Source organism: Nicotiana tabacum, chromosome 12 (genome assembly GCF_000715075.1).
Source record: "Nicotiana tabacum cultivar K326 chromosome 12, ASM71507v2, whole genome shotgun sequence".
Taxonomy (NCBI): Eukaryota; Viridiplantae; Streptophyta; class Magnoliopsida; order Solanales; family Solanaceae; genus Nicotiana; species Nicotiana tabacum.
The window spans coordinates 30,420,970-30,438,949 of record NC_134091.1 but is presented as its reverse complement, the minus strand read 5'-3'; the positions used below and the strand labels follow the sequence as shown (position 1 = coordinate 30,438,949).

At 38.9% G+C, this 17,980-nt stretch overlaps 1 protein-coding gene across 2 annotated transcripts; it reads left to right on the top strand.

Moving 5' to 3' along the window:
• Positions 1 to 1,317: 1,317 nt before the first annotated feature.
• LOC142166824 (uncharacterized) lies at positions 1,318 to 17,197 on the top strand. 2 transcript variants are annotated; one of them, XM_075226286.1, is made up of 6 exons: positions 1,319 to 1,836; positions 2,133 to 2,512; positions 9,419 to 9,617; positions 9,816 to 9,908; positions 16,572 to 16,741; positions 16,961 to 17,197. In XM_075226286.1, exons 2-6 carry the CDS (start codon positions 2,424 to 2,426, stop codon positions 16,968 to 16,970), a joined length of 561 nt encoding a protein of 186 aa, XP_075082387.1. In that variant the 5' UTR covers positions 1,319 to 1,836; positions 2,133 to 2,423; the 3' UTR covers positions 16,971 to 17,197. The 2 variants fall into 2 exon arrangements, 1 of the variants encoding a protein (XP_075082387.1); XR_012697240.1 differs by lacking the exon at positions 2,133 to 2,512 and having other exon boundaries at positions 1,318 to 1,836; positions 9,296 to 9,617.
• Positions 17,198 to 17,980: the final 783 nt, after the last annotated feature.

Here is a 17,980-nt window from a genome sequence, read left to right as displayed (position 1 = left end):
TTTATTTGGTACGGTTCGGTATTTTTTCGGTTTATTTTTATAAAATAAAAAACATATCCTAATTATCGGTACGGTTATAGATTTATATAAAAATCTACGGTTTTATTAAAAAAACCTAAAAATCAGTTCGGTTCGGTTTTAAATATCCATAGGTTTTTATATAAATCGTAGGTTTGTACCGATAATTAGGGAATATTTTTTATTTTATGAAAATAAATCGAAAAAATACCGAACCGTACCAAATAAATTTATATGTGAAAAATATATTTATATATTAAATTTTCACTACAAGAATCATAAATTTGATGAGCCTACTCCATGTTTTTTTTATTTGATCTAGTAACTGAATATAGAAGGATCAATGGGTTTATTTTTTCGTGTGTGGGGGGTGGGGGGGTTTACTGATTTTTGGAGACATGAACCATAAAAAAAATCATGAAAATGAGTTTTATTATTCTTGTTGGTAAGTAGTGAATCTCCAGGAGGAGCAACAAGAGTTTTAGCCTAGATATTATGTGCCAATAGGGAAAGAATAAAATTTACAATTAGTGGGTCTTAACCATGGTTTAAGATAGTGTATTAGTTAAACAAGTATTGACCATTAGATCTAAAAGTTGCCAGGTGTAATAAAATTAAAGGTGCACTTGATAAACTGGAGGGATACAGCAATGGAGGGGAGCCGCGTCCCTCTTTGAGGTTAGATTTTGCTAGAAAGATTTTGCGTTTGGACACTCAAAGAAGATGTGGGCAGAGGTCTCAAGAGCCAGCAACACATTGGATCACATTGGATCCCAATATGGTGGAGGAAAGTCCTAGTTGGGAGCCTTTCATAGTAGAGAAGCCATATGAAGGATTTGATCTTATCGGGGGACCTTCAGTTTCCAGATCGATAAGTATTTATTGCTAATATTGTCCCCTTCGAGGAGGCACTGTTGGCAAGAAGAGTGTAGGCCAATTTGGTGCTGAAGAGGCCATTGCTAGTGTTTCCCTAGATCATCACCTCATTGTTTGTTAAAATATTTGATGGGAGTTTGGTTGTTGGGATAAGAAATAATAAAATATGGAATTATTATAATCGAAAATGTAAACCCAACAATCAAAGATTAGGACTACATTTCAGTGTCGTTCTTAGGTGGGAGATTAATTTGAGATCTAGTAGAAGTACAAATAAGGTGTCAGAAACAATTCACATTACGTTATTTAGTTGTCCAAGTGGGGATTTATATAATATTGAAACTTCACCTTTCATGAGAAATTTTAAAAAATCCTATTTTAACTTGACTTCAAATTCTCATTATTAATTACAATTTTATCCAACCAGCATTATCTCTTTGAAAATAAATATATTAGTTTTAAATTCTATTATTAGTTGATGGTGGGATAAAGAATAATAAAATATGGAATTATTTTAAAAGGTGAGATAGATAACTGGATATCCCAAACTTCCACCAACCTAACGACAACGTACTAAGTACAATTTTATCCAACAATTAGCCAATTAGAACCCAATCACATTAGGACTAGCTAGGAAGCAGGGAAATAAGTTGCATGCAAACTGTGGGCACAATTTGTAGCTTAATTATCTGTATGAATTGTTTACTTAATGGAGAAGGTACCTGTTATAGTTAGACTCAATCACTAAATGTATATGAAGGAGAGGATCTGAAACCGTCATATTTATTGAGCCACACTATATAAGGGCACAATTTGTAGCTTTAACAAGTGTTCACCCAATGGAAACAAAATGCAGGCTTAATTTCTTCTTCCTGCTTGCATCAGATCATTCAGTTTATTGTGACGTTCACTGCTGCATCCTCAACACTAGAAGCTAAGATGGTAAGTGTTTTAATGCATTCGCTGTGAATACAATACCTTTTTTGTTTAGGTTGCTTTGATAGCAGAGGTTGTTACTTGATACTAGTGGCGGCAAAAATGGATTAAAAAAATAATTATTCATCCATATTATTCACTAAATATGGATTGGATAATGAACTTCTTAAAAATGGGTCAAATATGAATAAGATCCATATTATCCAATTAAAAAATAGATATTTAATAGATAACCAATTGGTTTAACTTTTACATTTGGGGCTCAAATTTGGGTGACTAAAAACTCTTCCTTATTTTGGCAGGAAAGCCATTTTTTTCCCATTGGAGTAAAATGAGTTCGTGAGTAAAATATTTTTCAAAATATTTAAGCCAACCAAACAAGGGAAAACGGCAAAACAATCACCCTAACTTTTTGAATTTAGTTAGTGCAGCGCATATGTTTAGAACAGGAGACGCTTAAGAAATCACAACTTCGAATGATCTAAACCCCCTAAATAAGGTGGAATGTAACTAATGATCCTTCCTTTTTGAGGACCGTTTTGGGACAACCATTTATCTTAGCATATAAGGGGTGCTTAACATTGAAGAAGGCTATGAAACTTAAGCTTGCCCTTGCTGGAAGTCAGATGGCAAATGCAGGGATGTACATTCAGAAGACAGTGCAGGGAGCCATGGTGGAAAGGTAAATCGTAAACCATTAGCCTATATATACGGTCAAAACTGGTTTAGACCTTCGTACGATTGGTGAAGAAGGAAACATAATGGACCGAACAGCGTTTTCATAATATCGAGATGAGATCTAAAGAAGGCACAAGTGTGCTTCGAGTTTCGGGGACCAATCAAATACCGAGCTCGAAGTCATTATCGAGCTTGAGTCCAAATCGAACTATGATGAAAAGCGGTGATATCGAGCAGATCCAGAGACCAACCAATATCGAATCCGAGTCAATACCGGGCTCCGAGTCAATACCGAGCTCGAACCCACATCGAGCTCTAAACCTGAAAACCGACCAATACCAAGTTCGATCAAGATCGAGCCAAGAAACAATAGCCGTTACAGCCGCACTAAGAGAGAGAATCTCGGCGGGAATTAGGAAAAAGTTAATCTATTATGGGATCCCCACTATGCGTTTTTTATTATATCTAAAGTAGGATCCTTCCACTATAAGAAGGATGGCTACTATTTCTGTAAAGGGGGATATCCAACACATTGATACACCCTTATCTACAAAGATTACTGATATTCTCATAGATTATTTTTTTTGTGAGCTTTATACATCGATTTATCTCGCTTATCCATAAATCATTCTCCATTCAACTTGGATTGTATTTCATCCTTTACACAGTCAATACTCAATATATTTCTACTTATATTTACGATTTGTGCCAAGTTATACCACGTATCTTTAGAACTACATATAAATTCAACTCTATCCATTTTTCGGGTAAACAGTTTGGCACCCACCGTGGGACTAAGGACAACAGTGGTTATTTGGTACAAATCTCTGTAAAACGCACCATTTTACGCTTGCTCTTGGAAGTGTCTTTGATTTCAGGTTAGAAACAACGAATTCTCAATTAATGGCCCTGCCTATCGACAACGAAGCTGACCTTCAAGATGAAAATAACAACTTTAACTCCCGGAGGTGGAAGGCCACTCATTGATCCCGTATGAGCTCGGGTCTAAGAGCCAATATATGTTAACTCACATGCGGCCATCGAAGCGAACCAACGTTCCGACCCTGAAAATAGTATTCATGGTAGAACTCGGTCTGCAGCTCGAAATACCCAAAATGCTAAGGAAAACGGAATCAACTTGCGTATGATTTTCGAAATGCTGCAAGCTCAACAAATAGCAATAACCCAGTTGCAAAGCCAAACCCAGGAACCAACCAGACTCGAGCCTAGTCCACCCTAAGAAGTCACCCACAAAACGGGGCCAACCATAATAAGGTCAAATGAGTAAGAATCGGGGACTAATCCCGAAATTGTTAAGATGTTCGAAGAACTAACAAAACGAATAGAGTCAAGAGAGAAGAGGATCGAAGCAAACGATAAAAAAGTGGAAACGTATAACTCCCGGGTCGATCAGATCCCAGGGGCACCACTAGTGTTAAAAGGGTTGGATTCCAAAAACTTCATGCAAAAGCCTTTTCCCCCGAGTGCAACTCCAAAACCGATCCCCAAAATATTCCGCATGCCCGAGATTCCTAAATATAGTGGGACGACCGACCCTAACGAACATGTCACCTCTTATACATGTGCCATTAAAGGGAACGATCTAGAAGACGACGAAATCGAATCTGTGTTATTGAAAATATTCGGCGAAACCCTTTCGAAGGGAGCAATGATACGGTATCATAATTTACCGCCTAACTCTATCGATTCTTTTGTTATGCTTGCAGATTTGTTTGTAAAAGCACATGCAGGGGCTATAAAGCCTATGGGCTACTCGTAAAAGCAATCACTCACTCGGGCATAAAGCCTACGGGCTACTCTCACTTCGAGTTCGAGCAATCACTCACTCGACTATTAAGCCTAAGGGCTACTCTCACTTTGAGTTCAAGTAATCACTCACTCGACTACTAAACCTGCAGGCTACATTATATTGAGTTCGAGCAAGCACTCACTCGACTATTAAGCTTAAGGGTTACTTTCACTTCGAGTTCGAGCAATCACTCACTCGGGCATAAAGCTTACGCGCTACATTACTTCGAGTTCGAGCAATCACTCACTCGACTATTAAGCCTAAGGGCTACTTTCACTTCGAGTTCGAGCAATCACTCACTCAGGCATAAAGCCTACGGGCTACTTTCACTTCGAGTTCGAGCAATCTCTCACTCGACTACTAAGCCTACGGGCTACATTACTTTGAGTTCAAGCAAGTACTCACTCGACTACTAAGCCTACGGGCTATATTACTTCGAGTTTGAGCAAGCACTTACTCGACTATTAAGCCTAAGGGCTACTTTCACTTCGAGTTCGAGCAATCACTCACTCGGGCATAAAGCTTACGGGCTACATTACTTCGAGTTCGAGCAATCACTCTCTCGACTATTCAGCCTAAGGGCTACTTTCACTTCGAGTTCGAGCAATTACTCACTCGGGCATAAAGCTTACGAGCTACATTACTTCGAGTTCGAGCAATCACTCACTCGACTATTAAGCCTAAGGGCTACTTTCACTTCGAGTTTGAGCAATCACTCACTCGGGCATAAAGCCTACTGGCTGCTCTCACTTCGAGTTCGAGAAATCACTCACTCGACTATTAAGCCTAAGGGTTACTCTCACTTCGAGTTCGAGTAATCACTCACTCGACTACTAAGCCTGCGGGCTACATTACTTTGAGTTCGAGTAAGCACTCACTCGACTATTAAGCCTAAGGGATACTTTCACTTCGAGTTCGAGCAATCACTCACTCGGGCATAAAGCTTACAGTCTACATTACTTCGAGTTCGAGCAATCACTCACTAGACTATTAAGCCTAAGGGCTACTCTCACTTCGAGTTCGAGCAATCACTCACTCGACTACTAAGCCTACATGCTACATTACTTTGAGTTCGAGCAACCACTCACTCGACTATTAAGCCTAAGGGCTACATTCGCTTCGAGTACGAGCTAACACTCACTCGACTACTAAGCCTACGGGCTACTCTTACTTCGAGTTCGAGCAAGCACTCACTCGACTATTAAGCCTAAGGGCTACTCTCACTTCGAGTTCGAGCAAACACTCACTTAGTTATAGAGACCACAAATTCCGACTTCGATCGAATTGCCTAAAACCTCGAACTTATGAAAAATTTCATAAGGCATGAATGAAACAAAATCTTCATAAGGCAGAAACAAAGACAAGTCGGGAAAGGAATCTCTCTTTCTATATATATATATATATATATATATATATATATATATATATATAGAGTATTTACAACGTCCGATCAAGACCCTACACAAAAAACCAAAATAGAAAAAATCCTAAGTTTCCTGGTTATCACCACGGGTGGTCTCTTCTACATCGGGCCCCTCCCCACTCTCAGACCTACTCTTGCTCCCATCATCATCATCATCGGAAGCTCGGACTTCAGCATCAGCTTCAAGCTCTTTAGCCTTTTTATATCTTTGGTAAGATCGAAATCTTGAGCATGGATCTCCTCGAGGGTTTCCCTTCGAGATTGGCATCGAGCGTGTTAAGCAACCCAATGTGCTCGAGTTTAAGAGGTCTCAGCTGCCTCTCTCGCTTGTACCTGAGCGACCTCAGCATCGGCCCGATAGACGGCCACGAATGTATCCGCATCGGCCTTTTCTTTTTCGGCTTCAGATTTGGCCTTGGCAAGTTCGGAACCCAACTGAGCCTCAAGCTCCTATATGTTTCTTGCTTGAACCGAGCTCCTCTCCTTCATGCCTTGAAGTTGACTTTCGGCCGATGATAATTGGGCTCGAGAAGTTTCTTTTTCTACAGCTAGGCGGTCCATGCCATCTTTCCATCCCAAGGTCTCCGCCCTTATCACAAAGCTTCCCAATCACCTCAAGCTTCTGCTGCAGCTGTGAGATCGAAATATTATCCACCGTTCTAGAATTGAGCCCATGGGTTTTTAAGATTATCATTACCTGCTCAATCAGGTCGGCCTGGTCTTGATGAGCCTTGGCCAACTCGGCTCGGAGGTCCCTGATTTCCTCTTCCCTTTGCCCGCAGAGGAGTTTAAGGGCGTTTCTCTCCTCCGTGACCCTTCGGAGGTCGGCCTCATACCGACTCAGCTCATCTCGAGACCGAGAACATGCTTCTCGATGAACCATTGAGGCCTATGAAGAAAGAAGAAAAGAAGTTAGAAAATAAAAACAAACATAAAAGTGGTATCAACGAAGGGAGTTAAAACTTACCCGATTCAGAGCTTATTGCACTTCGTAGAAATATCCTGACACATCACTAGGGCCAGAAACATCCTCGACACCAGTAAACAAATCATGAAACGGGTCCTCTCCCTCATGAGACCGGCTTACCTTGAGGGTCCCCAAAGCTTGGGCTTCCTGAATCGCCCCTTTCAGAAAAAGCAGGGAGAGCAGGCGAGTCTTTGATTACTATTGCACCAAGCGAGTCTCTTGGGGCGTTCTCCTCACTTCGAAGAGCTTCAGGAACAGCCCTTTCAGATATACCCACCGATTGTTGACTTAGGTAGGAGGCATCCTCAGCTGCCTTTGGGGCATCAATGGTTTTCTTCACCCGGGCCACCAATATGGAGCCGTCGTCTTTTTTTCTTCTTCGTCTTCATCCCTTAGACGCTGAACAGATTCTTCGGTTAGAGGTATGTCTTTGTCTTAAGCTCTGGATCCTCGAAAGTAGAGGCCTTTTTTCTCTTGTTGTCCTTCATCGATTTCGGAACTGGGGCCGAAGTATCTTCCTAACCAGACGGGGCCCTCATAACCGCATCTTAGCCCAGGCCTACACACAAGAAAATTGGTTAAGTATAATAGAAACATCTTATTCGAATCATCAGAGGCATGTGAAAGAATCTTACCATGATTTTTGGCCTCCCATCGGCCCTTTGATAAATCACGCCATGAGTGCTCGGCATAGGTGAAGGTCGAAGCCAGGTCCTGTACCCAGCTCTTAAGGTTAGGAACAACACCGGGCATCCAAGCAACCACTATATCACGAAAAACGATATCGATAAGAAAATAAAAATAAAGTAGAATTATACTTACGCTTCATGTTCCATTCCTCGGGAAATGGCATCTTCTCGGCCGGGATCAGATCAGAGATCATCACTCGAACGAACCTGCCCATCCAACCTCGGTCCTTGTCCTCGTCTATGCTCGAGAACATCACTTTGTTAGCCCGGCGCTGGAGTTTTATTAACCCACCTCGATAGAGGCGGGGGCTGTACAATCTGATGAGATGGTCGAGGATGAAATGCATCCCCTCGATTTTGTTCATAAAGAAGCGAATCAAAATAACGATCTGCCAAAAAGAAGGATGGATTTGGCCTAGGTTTATTCAGTATTGGCGGCAAAAGTCGATGACAACAAGGTCGAGCGGGCCCAACGTAAAAGGGTAAGTATACACACTTAAAAACGTAGTAATATCTTCTTCGAGAGCCGGGATTATCACTTCCTTGTTCTCCCAGTTGCAATCTTTCTTTAACTTATCAAGATGTCCTTTGGTTATCGAGCACATATACCTCGATACGGGCTCACATCGACCGAAAACCGGCGAGGCTTTGTCGATCTTAAAATCAGAGGTAAGGACGCACCCCCCGGGAACGTACTCCTCAGGTCGTGGCTCCACTGGCGTTTTGTCGCCGGCGGGCCGCTAAGAAGAAGCTTTCTCTTTTTGAGGAATGGTTTTTGTGGTTTTCGCCATTTAGAAAGAGATGACAAAGATTTGGTATTTTGAAGAGAAATTTTGCAAGTGAGAATCACAGATTCGCAGATGAGAAACTCAGAAGATGCAAGAAAGAACTTAGAAAATTTGGAAACTGGAGATGTAAAAGTGATAAATGGTAAAAAGAGGAGCTATTTATAGATTAGGCAATGGAGGTTCAATATGAGTAGTGGCCGACCATCGTCTGACGTACATTTAATGCCTTGGTAAACTGAACCGACGGGACAACTATCACACGTACGTCATGTTCGGGCTCGATGCAAATGTCAGTGTATATCTAATCGAGCCGTTGAAAAATCATGTCGTTTCTCGCCACATCCTTCCTGAGAAACGAGGGGACTATCTGTATACGGTCAAAACTGGTTTCGACCTTTGTACGATTGGTGAAGATGGGAACATAATGGACCGAAGAGCGTCTTCATAATATCGGGATGAGATCTAAAGAAGGCACATGCGTACTTCGAGTTTCGTGGACCGATCAAATATCGAGCTCGAAGTCATTATCGAGCTCGAGTCCAAATCGAACTATGATGAGAAGCGGTGATATCGAGCTTAAGAGCCAGAGACCAACCAATACCAAGCCCGAGTCAATACCGGGCCCCGCGTCAATATCGAGCTCGAACCCACATCGAGCTCCAAACCTGGAAACCGACCAATACCAAGTACGATCAAGATTGAGCCAAGAGATAAGAGCCGTTACAGCCGCACTAAGAGAGAGAATCTCAGCGAAAATTAGGGAAAAGCTAATCTATCATAGGATCCCCATTATGTATTTTTTATTATATCTAAAGTAGGATCCTTCCACTATAAGAAGGATGGGTACTATTTCTGTAAAGGGGGACATCCAATGCATTGATACACCCTTATCTTCAAAAATTACTGATATTCTAAGAGATTATTCTTTTGTGAGCTTTATACATCGATTTATCTCGCTTATCCATAAATCATTCTCTATTCAACTTGGTTTGTATCTCATCCTTTACACAGTCAATACCTAATATATTTTTACTTATATTTACGATTTGTGCCAAGTTATACCACGTATCCTTAGAACTACGTATAAATTCAACTCTATCCATTTTTTAGGTAAACAACCTGACTTTCCAGATCTCTCAATTGCTATGTACAAACTAAGACCATAGTTTAAGGATTTTACAAGTAACAACTTTTTTGGAAAGCAAAATTTGCATTGTTGCCTAGCTTTTGCAGTTGGTCACTTGGGAACTGGCATTACCTAAAATGTCCGAGAAGGAATGGAAAATGTTGTTTGAGGTTCACTAAACCTGAGGATTTTGAACTAAGCCTTGACATAGAAGACACCATAGACCCGACTAAGATCTCTAGTTTTCACGAATTCAAAGTACTGAAGCGCAGGAAATGGCATATCTTCAACAAAAAACATATTGAGGTAAATTATAACTACACTTCTTTTTTCCAATTTTCAGTTTCAAAGCCCTTAAAATTTTGCAAAGCTTGTGCTTGAAGGATAAAATTTTGAGCTAAAAGCGCCTTCCTATGTAACATTAAGAAATGAATTTCAGCAAGTTTGTAAATCAAATTTTGAGTGTTTTATTTACGAATATGGGGTCATTCACTTTTTTTCTAGGTGCATGGACAAAGAAAAGTGAAGAAAGAAGTTTTATCGAGAGATTTCGGTATGGAGGATCTTAAAGCAGAAATGATATCCTCGGGATTTAAGGTGAATTATAACTTATGATTACACTGTTATAATTCTGTATTGCTGTAATAAACAATTAAACTTTCTGGAAAAACAAAACAGAAAGTTAGTAATACTTGTTTAACGAAATAAATTCTGGAAAAACAGTATAGGAATAAATCGAGCCCACTGAATACAAGTGTGTCCTTAAAGAAATTATTCCCCTCAAGTACCCAAGGTGCTGGAATATATCCTCCCAGGATAGAATGATTTAACTCACCGGAGTGTTGGTACCAAAATGTCGGTGAACAGCGAGCCACTCGAAGGCTGTAAAACACACTAGAATTTTTGTGCAGAAGAAGAAGAAGAAGAAGAAGCTCAGAAAATTTCATAAGGAAAGATTCTGGGATTCAAACTCTATTTATAGAGTTGCTGGCATTGTTTCTGAAAAGGTTTGCAACCTTTCAGAAATAACCATGGCCGTTGGAAAAGGGGTGTTTAAAATATTGCGGGAATAAATATATTTAAAATAATCCAGGAAAGAAAACGGGCCTGACCGAACCGGGTCGCGGGTCATGGGTTATTCCGGATTGAATTTTTTGTTAATTATTTAATTAATTAATTAAATAATTGAAAGGAATTTTGTCCAAAAAGATTAATCAATCAATCTTTGACTAGCCGAGCCGAGCGAGCGACGACGATGACGGCGCGAGGCTTACCTTTTTCTTAACTCTTTAAGAGTTAGAAGAAGAGCAATTATATATATACCCATCAAAAGCCTTTTCTTCCTCCGATATGGGACAATGTCCCTTTTCCAAGGGAAACTCAAATATTTTATTTTTCCTCCATTTTTCATTCACCCTCTTTAAGATACACAAGCTTAAAATCCCAACAACCCCCTACATGAATGGGGAATGGCTATAAAATAAAGGAATGCACGGATGCGTGTGTGTTTTACATGCAAGAATTAATTGCATCTGGATAAGTAGGTTTCCCTTTGAACTTTTCGTGGTGAACTTATATCGGATATACTCGGTCAATTGGTAGATTTGATATCTTTAAACCGTCGAGCTTTGTTGTATGCCTAGACAACATAAGTCATACAATCAATCCTTAACCATCTATGGTTCTCACGATTGTGTTCGTTTCAGCCATGAACACCGCCTGGTTTCATAAGTGCTTAGAGAATGGGCCTTTACTTTCATTCCCCTTGAAGCGACTTACACTTTACACTCACATAGGTGATTTCTAAACGTGTAATCCTGTAGACACACTATCTGGTCATATCCTGCCAGACTTAGCAAATCATTAAAAAAACCTTTAAGCTTTGTTGACTCATCAAAAAGCCTTAATGCTTTACCTCCATTTCTGAACATTGTCTTCATCACGAGAATGGGTTGAGTTATTTGACAATGTTAAACCGTCATTCATAACTTTGTTTGATCTCTTTAAACCTAGCCCGTGGAATCTCCAGTCTGCTAGGTAGAGTTACCGTCATGATGACTTGTCCTAGACCTTAACCCCATTCCCTTTGATGATCTTTCAACTGCCTCTCTAGATAGGCCTTTTGTAAGTGGATCCGACACGTTATCTCTTGACTTTATGTAGTCAATTGTGATAACACCACTAGAGAGTAGTTGTCTAACGGTATTGTGTCTCCGTCGTATATGATGAGATTTTCTGTTATACATAACGCTCCCTGCCCTGCCTATTGCCGCTTGACTATCACAATGTATACAAATAGGTGCCAAAGGTTTGGGCCAAAATGGAATATCTTTCAAGAAATTTCGGAGCCATTCAGCTTCTTCACCGGCCTTATCTAAAGCTATGAATTCAGATTCTATTGTAGAACGGGCGATGCATGTTTGTTTGGATGATTTCCAAGACACTGCTCCACCCCCAATTGTGAAAACATATCCACTCGTGGATTTAACTTCAGATGATCCAGTGATCCAATTTGCATCACTATATCCCTCGATCACGGAGGGATATTTGTTATAATGCAAAGCATAATTTTGGGTATGTTTGAGATACCCCAAAACTCGTTTCATTGCCATCCAATGTATGTGATTGGGATTACTTGTAAACCGACTCGGTTTACTAATAGCACATGCTATATCTGGTCGTGTACAATTCATGATATACATCAAACTTCCCAATACTCTTACATAATCCAGTTGTGAGTCACTTTCACCTTTATTCTTTTGAAGTGCATAACTCACGTCAATTGGAGTCTTGGCAATTTTGAAATCCAAATACTTGAACTTGTCAAGTACCTTTTCAATGTAGTGAGACTGTGATAATGCTAGACCTTGTGGAGTCTTGTGAATTCTGATTCCTAAGATCACATCAGCAACTCCTAAGTCTTTCATATTGAATTTGCTAGCCAACATGCGCTTAGTAGCATTTATATCTGCCATGTTTTTGCTCATTATCAACATGTCATCAACATATAAACAAACAATGACTTCATGACCTGGAGTGTTTTTAATGTAAACACATTTGTCGCACTCATTGATTTTAAACCCACTTGCCAACATTGTTTGGTCAAATTTGGCATGCCATTGTTTGGGTGCTTGTTTAAGTCCATAAAGTGACTTAACAAGTTTGCACACTTTCTTTTCTTTACCAGTTACCACAAAACCCTCAGGTTGTTCCATGTAAATCTCGTCCTCTAATTCTCCATTTAAGAAAGTTGTTTTAACATCCATTTGATGGATTTCAAGACCATACACGACCGCTAGTGCCACTAACACCCTAATAGATGTTATCCTCGTTACTGGCGAGTAAGTGTCAAAGTAATCAAGGCCTTCCTTTTGTCTATAACCTTTGACAACATGTCTTGCCTTATATTTGTCAATAGTGCCATCAACTTTCACTTTCCATTTAAAGATCCATTCCGAACCTAAAGGCTTATTTCTCGGAGGAAGATCTACCAATTCCCATGTTGGTTATCCAAAATTGGTTGAATCTCACTATTGACTGCCTCTTTCCAAAATGTTGAATCAGAAGATAACATAGCTGCTTTAAAAGTTTGAGGCTCATTTTCAAGCAAGAATGTCACAAAATCTGGTCCAAAGGAGGTAGATGTTCTTTGACGTTTGCTACGCCTTGGATCTTCTATACTTGGAGTATTTTCCTTTGGTTCTTCCCGAGGTCGTTTGGGTCTTTCACTTAATGACTCACATTCAGTTAAAAACTGACATGCTTTACTGTTTGTAGCATATCCAATAAAAATGCAATCAACAGTTTTTGGTCCGATTTTAACCCTTTTAGGTAAAGGAACTTGTACCTTTGCTAGACACCCCCACACTTTGAAATATTTCAAGTTGGGTTTTATTCCTTTCCATTTTTTATATAGAATAGATTGCGTTTTGCTGTGGGGTACTCTGTTAAGTATTCGGTTAGCTGTAAGGATAGCTTCGCCCCACAAACTCTGCGGTAATCCGGAACTTATTAATAAAGAATTCATCATTTCTTTTATTGTCCGATTTTTCCTTTCCGCAATTCCATTGGATTGAGGTGTGTAAGGTGCAGTAGTTTGATGGATAATTCCATATTCCGAACATATTTCTACAAATGAAAATTCATATTCTCTACCCCTATCATTTCTAATTATTTTGATCTTTTTATTCAATTGATTCTCCACTTCATTCTTGTATTGCTTAAATGCTTCAATTGCTTCATCCTTACTATTAAGAAAATAAACATAACAATATCGAGTGCAGTCGTCAATAAAAGTAATAAAATACTTTTTCCCACCTCGAGATGGTGTCGACTTCATATCACAAATGTCAGTATGAATTAAGTCTAAAGGATTTGAATTCCTTTCAATAGACTTATAAGGATGTTTTACAAACTTAGACTCAACACATATTTGATATTTTGATTTATTACACGCGAATTTAGGCAACACTTCTAAATTAATTAACTTCTGCAAGGCTTTGTAATTGACATGTCCTAATCGAATATGCCATAAATCATTTGACTCCAATAAATAAGAAGAAGCTGCAATTTTATTCATACTGTCAACAACCATTACATTTAGTTTGAAGAGGCCCTCTGTGAGGTAGCCCTTTCCAACATACATTTCATTCTTGCTTACAACAACTTTATCATAAACAAATACACATTTGAATCCATTCTTAACAAGCAAAGAAGTAGAAACTAAATTCTTCATAATAGTAGGAACATGAAGAACGTTGTTGAGCGTTAACACCTTGCCGGAAGTCATCTTCAGGAATATCTTCCCATAACCTTCAATCTTGGCTGTTGCAGTATTTCCCATGGAAAGCTCTTCTTCGGGACCAGCAGTAGAGTAAGTCGCAAATGCTTCCTTGACAACACAAATATGTAGTGTGGCTCCAGAGTCAATCCACCACTCCTTCGGATTTTCAACTAGGTTGCATTCCAAAAGCATTGCACACAGATCATCAATGTCATCATTCTTCTCCACTATGTTGGCCTGTCCCTTATTCTTATACTTTTTCGGGAGACAACAATTAGGAGCTTTGTGACCGGTTTTTTCACAATTGTAGCAGCTGCCCTTGAATTTCTTTTTGTTCTGCTCCTTAGTCTATCCAGAAGACCTCTTTCTCTTCTTACTTTTTGGAGCAGTCTCCTCAACGATATTAGCTCCCATGATCATTGAATTTTCACGAGACTTCTTCTCGGCTGTTTTGTTGTCTTTCTCAATCTTAAGACGAATCACAAGATCTTCCAACTTCATTTCTTTGCGCTTGTGCTTAAGATAGTTCTTGAAATCTCTCCACGAAGGAGATAATTTTTCAATCATTGCAGCCACTTGAAATGCTTCATTCACGACCATACCTTCAGAAATAAGGTCATGAAAAATAAGTTGAAGCCCCTGAACTTGGGTTCCAATAGTTTTACTGTCTATCATTTTATAGTCTAGAAACTTGGCAACCACGAACTTCTTCAAGCATGCATCTTCAGTCTTGTACTTCTTCTCAAGTGCGTCCCATAATTCTTTCGAAGTATTCATCGTACTGTACACATTGTATAAGTCATCCTCTAAAGCGTTTAAGATATAGCCTTTGCAAAGAAAATCTGCATGCTTCCACGCTTCAACAATCATGAATTTCTCATTGTTCGGCATGTCCGCAGCAGGCACTGGAGGTTCTTCGCTAGTGAATTTCTGTATACCAAGTGTGGTAAGCCAGAAGAACACCCTTTGCTGCCATCCTTTGAAGTTGGCTCCGAAAAATTTTCCCGATTTCTCTGCCGGTGGAACAGCAGTCCGACTTGACGAGGATATCGTCGTTGCCGCAATAGTCGCAGAAAAATTTCTGTTATCAATTGCCAATTCTCACTGTAAACAATAGAAGAGTTCAATTAATGGCAAAATCAGAACAGTAAACAATACTGTTATTAACAAAAGCAGTATGTATAATAAATAAAATCGAAGGTTTTATATACTGTTTCACAGAAAAATGATGAAGTTTTTATGTTCTTCAAATCGTTTTACGAATTTCAATACTCTGATGAAGTTTTTATATCTTCAAATCAGAATAGTAAAATTCAGAAGGAGTAGAAAATCACACAGGTTTTAATCTCCACAAACAAAATACAGAATATAAAAAAATTAATTTCCTTAAGAATGTTATAATTCTGTATTGCTGTAATAAATAATTAAACTTTCTGGAAAAACAAAACAGAAAGTTAGTAATACTTGTTTAACGAAATAAATTTTGAAAAAACAGTATAGGAATAAATCGAGCCCACTGAATACACAGTGTGTTCTTAAGAAAATTATTCCCCTCAAGTACCCGAGGTGCTGAAATATATCCTCCCAGGATAGAACGATTTAACTCACCAGAGTGTTGGTACCAAAATGCCGATGAACAGCGAGCCACTCGAAGGCTGTAAAACACACTGGAATTTTTGTGCAGAAGAAGAAGAAGAAGAAGCTCAAAAAATTTCGTAAGGAAAGATTCTGGGATTCAAACTCTATTTATAGAGTTGTTGGCATTATTTCTGAAAAGGTTTGCAACCTTTCAGAAACAGCCATGGCTGTTGGAAAAGGAGTGTTTGAAATATTGCGGGAATAAATGTATTTAAAATAATCTGGGAAAGAAAACGGGCCTGATCGAACCGGGTCGCGGGTCATAGGTTATTCCGGATTGAATTTTTCGTTAATTATTTAATTAATTAAATAATTGAAAGGAATTTTGTCCAAAAAGATTAATCAATCAATCGATCTTTGACCAAATCCAAATCCGAAGCCGAGCGAGCGACGACGCGAGACTTGCCTTTTTCTTAACTCTTTTAAGTGCTAGAAGAAGAACAATTATATATATACTCATCAAAAGCCTTTTCTTCCTCCGATATGGGACAATGTCCTTTTCCCAAGAAAAACTCAAATATTTCATTTTTCCTCCATTTCTCATTCACCTTCTTTAAGCTACACAAGCTTAAAATCCCAACATACACTTCTTTTGCTAATTTTCTATTCATAGACCATTTTCAAGTCTCTTAATATTTTGGTAAAGCTTGTACTTGGAGGATAAAGTTTTTAACTAAAGGTGCTTAACCACGTAAAATTAAGAAAGAAATTTCAGCAGGTACGTAAATCAAATACCAATTGTTTTTTAAGTATATGGAGTCATTCACTACATCAACATAGGGTAGGTCTGCGTACACACTAGACTTTTGTTGTTGTTGAGTCATTCACTTTTTTGCTAGGCTCGTGGGCAAAAAGAAGTTAAGAAAGAAGTTTTAAGGAGATATTTCACTATGAAGGAGCTTGAAGAAGAAATGGCATGCTTGGGATTTGGGGGACCTAACAACCATTTCAAAGATATCATTTTGAAATTAGTTCTCCCTCGTACCTTACCGCGGGATTTATCAAGAGAGTAAGTATTCTTATCAAATTAGATGGTTTGATAAGAATTCTTATCAGCAAAGATATCTGTTTCTTTGCTGGTTTAGTTTTTTATTCAACTTGTTATTTATGGTCTTTTTCTGTCATATAGTGTGACTATATTGTAGAAGAATTCTTATTTTCACCGAAACTTGATTTCTCCTTTTCCTTCCTTTCCCCCCCTTTATAATGTTGTATGCTGTATGTGCAGGCTAGTATGACTGTTGAGTATGATGCGAAGGGAACTGGATCTTGGTTCCTAAAGTTGTAAGATTTTGAGATTTCTCCTTCCCGCCCCCACCCTACATCCGCAGGGAAGACAAAACAATAATGATTCAAACTATATTTGCTCCACAATTTGTATTATTTTGTGGTTTAAACTAATAATAATCTAAGATTTTAAGATGTGCATCATGTGAGTGGCAATTTGAGCCCAAACCCATCCAACCCGCCCAGAGATTAATGGGTTGGGTCGGGGTGAGGTGGGTGGGGTTGGGGTATGGGGGTGGGTTGGTGGGGGTTGGTAGGGATGTGAAATAAGGTAGGGAAGGTTGAGAAAAAGTTTTGGAAAATGTTTTCCCTTCTGTTGATAGGGAAATTATTTTTCTTCAATTGGAGAAAAATGAGATAACGAGGAAAACGTTTTCCAAAATATTTAAGCCAACCAAACATGAGAAAATTGAAAAATATTTTCCTTGGTACCAAACACACCCTAAGTCTCATCTACTATGATATAAATACTACTATGCCGACATCTTATGAATCTCAATATCTACAGGAAAGGGATGATTTCATTGACTCAACTATGTGCCTTTTTATAGTACATTCGGAAGGTAAATCTAAATAGTTAAATACAATAGAGATATTCACAAGAGTTTAAGAATGAGTAAAACTAGAACTTAGTAAACAATATTCACAACAAAATAGAGATATTCACGTTGACGAGACTAATTTGTTAGGATTTGGATTATCTTTATCATTGCCCCGCATTATCTAGTTGACTTGTTGGAAGAATTGCCTCTTAGGAAGAGCCTTTGTTAGTGGATCCGCTAATTGTTCACCTGTTGGTATATGTTTCACGACAAAATTTCCCTTGGAAACTTAATCGCGCAGAAAATGAAAGTCAATGGCCATATGCTTCATCCTAATATGGAAAAAAAGGATTTTTACAAAGATAAGTGGCACCAATATTGTCGCAACATACAACAAGTAATTTTAACTGGATTGGCGA

Excerpts from the sequence above, each read along its gene's own strand:
- LOC142166824 (XM_075226286.1), top strand. The coding sequence starts at position 2,424 with ATGAAACTTAAGCTTGCCCTTGCTGGAAGTCAGATGGCAAATGCAGGG. Across the intron at positions 2,513-9,418 it reads CAGGGAGCCATGGTGGAAAG|TTGGTCACTTGGGAACTGGC; the intron begins GTAAATCGTAAA and ends TAGCTTTTGCAG. Across the intron at positions 9,909-16,571 it reads TGATATCCTCGGGATTTAAG|GCTCGTGGGCAAAAAGAAGT; the intron begins GTGAATTATAAC and ends CTTTTTTGCTAG.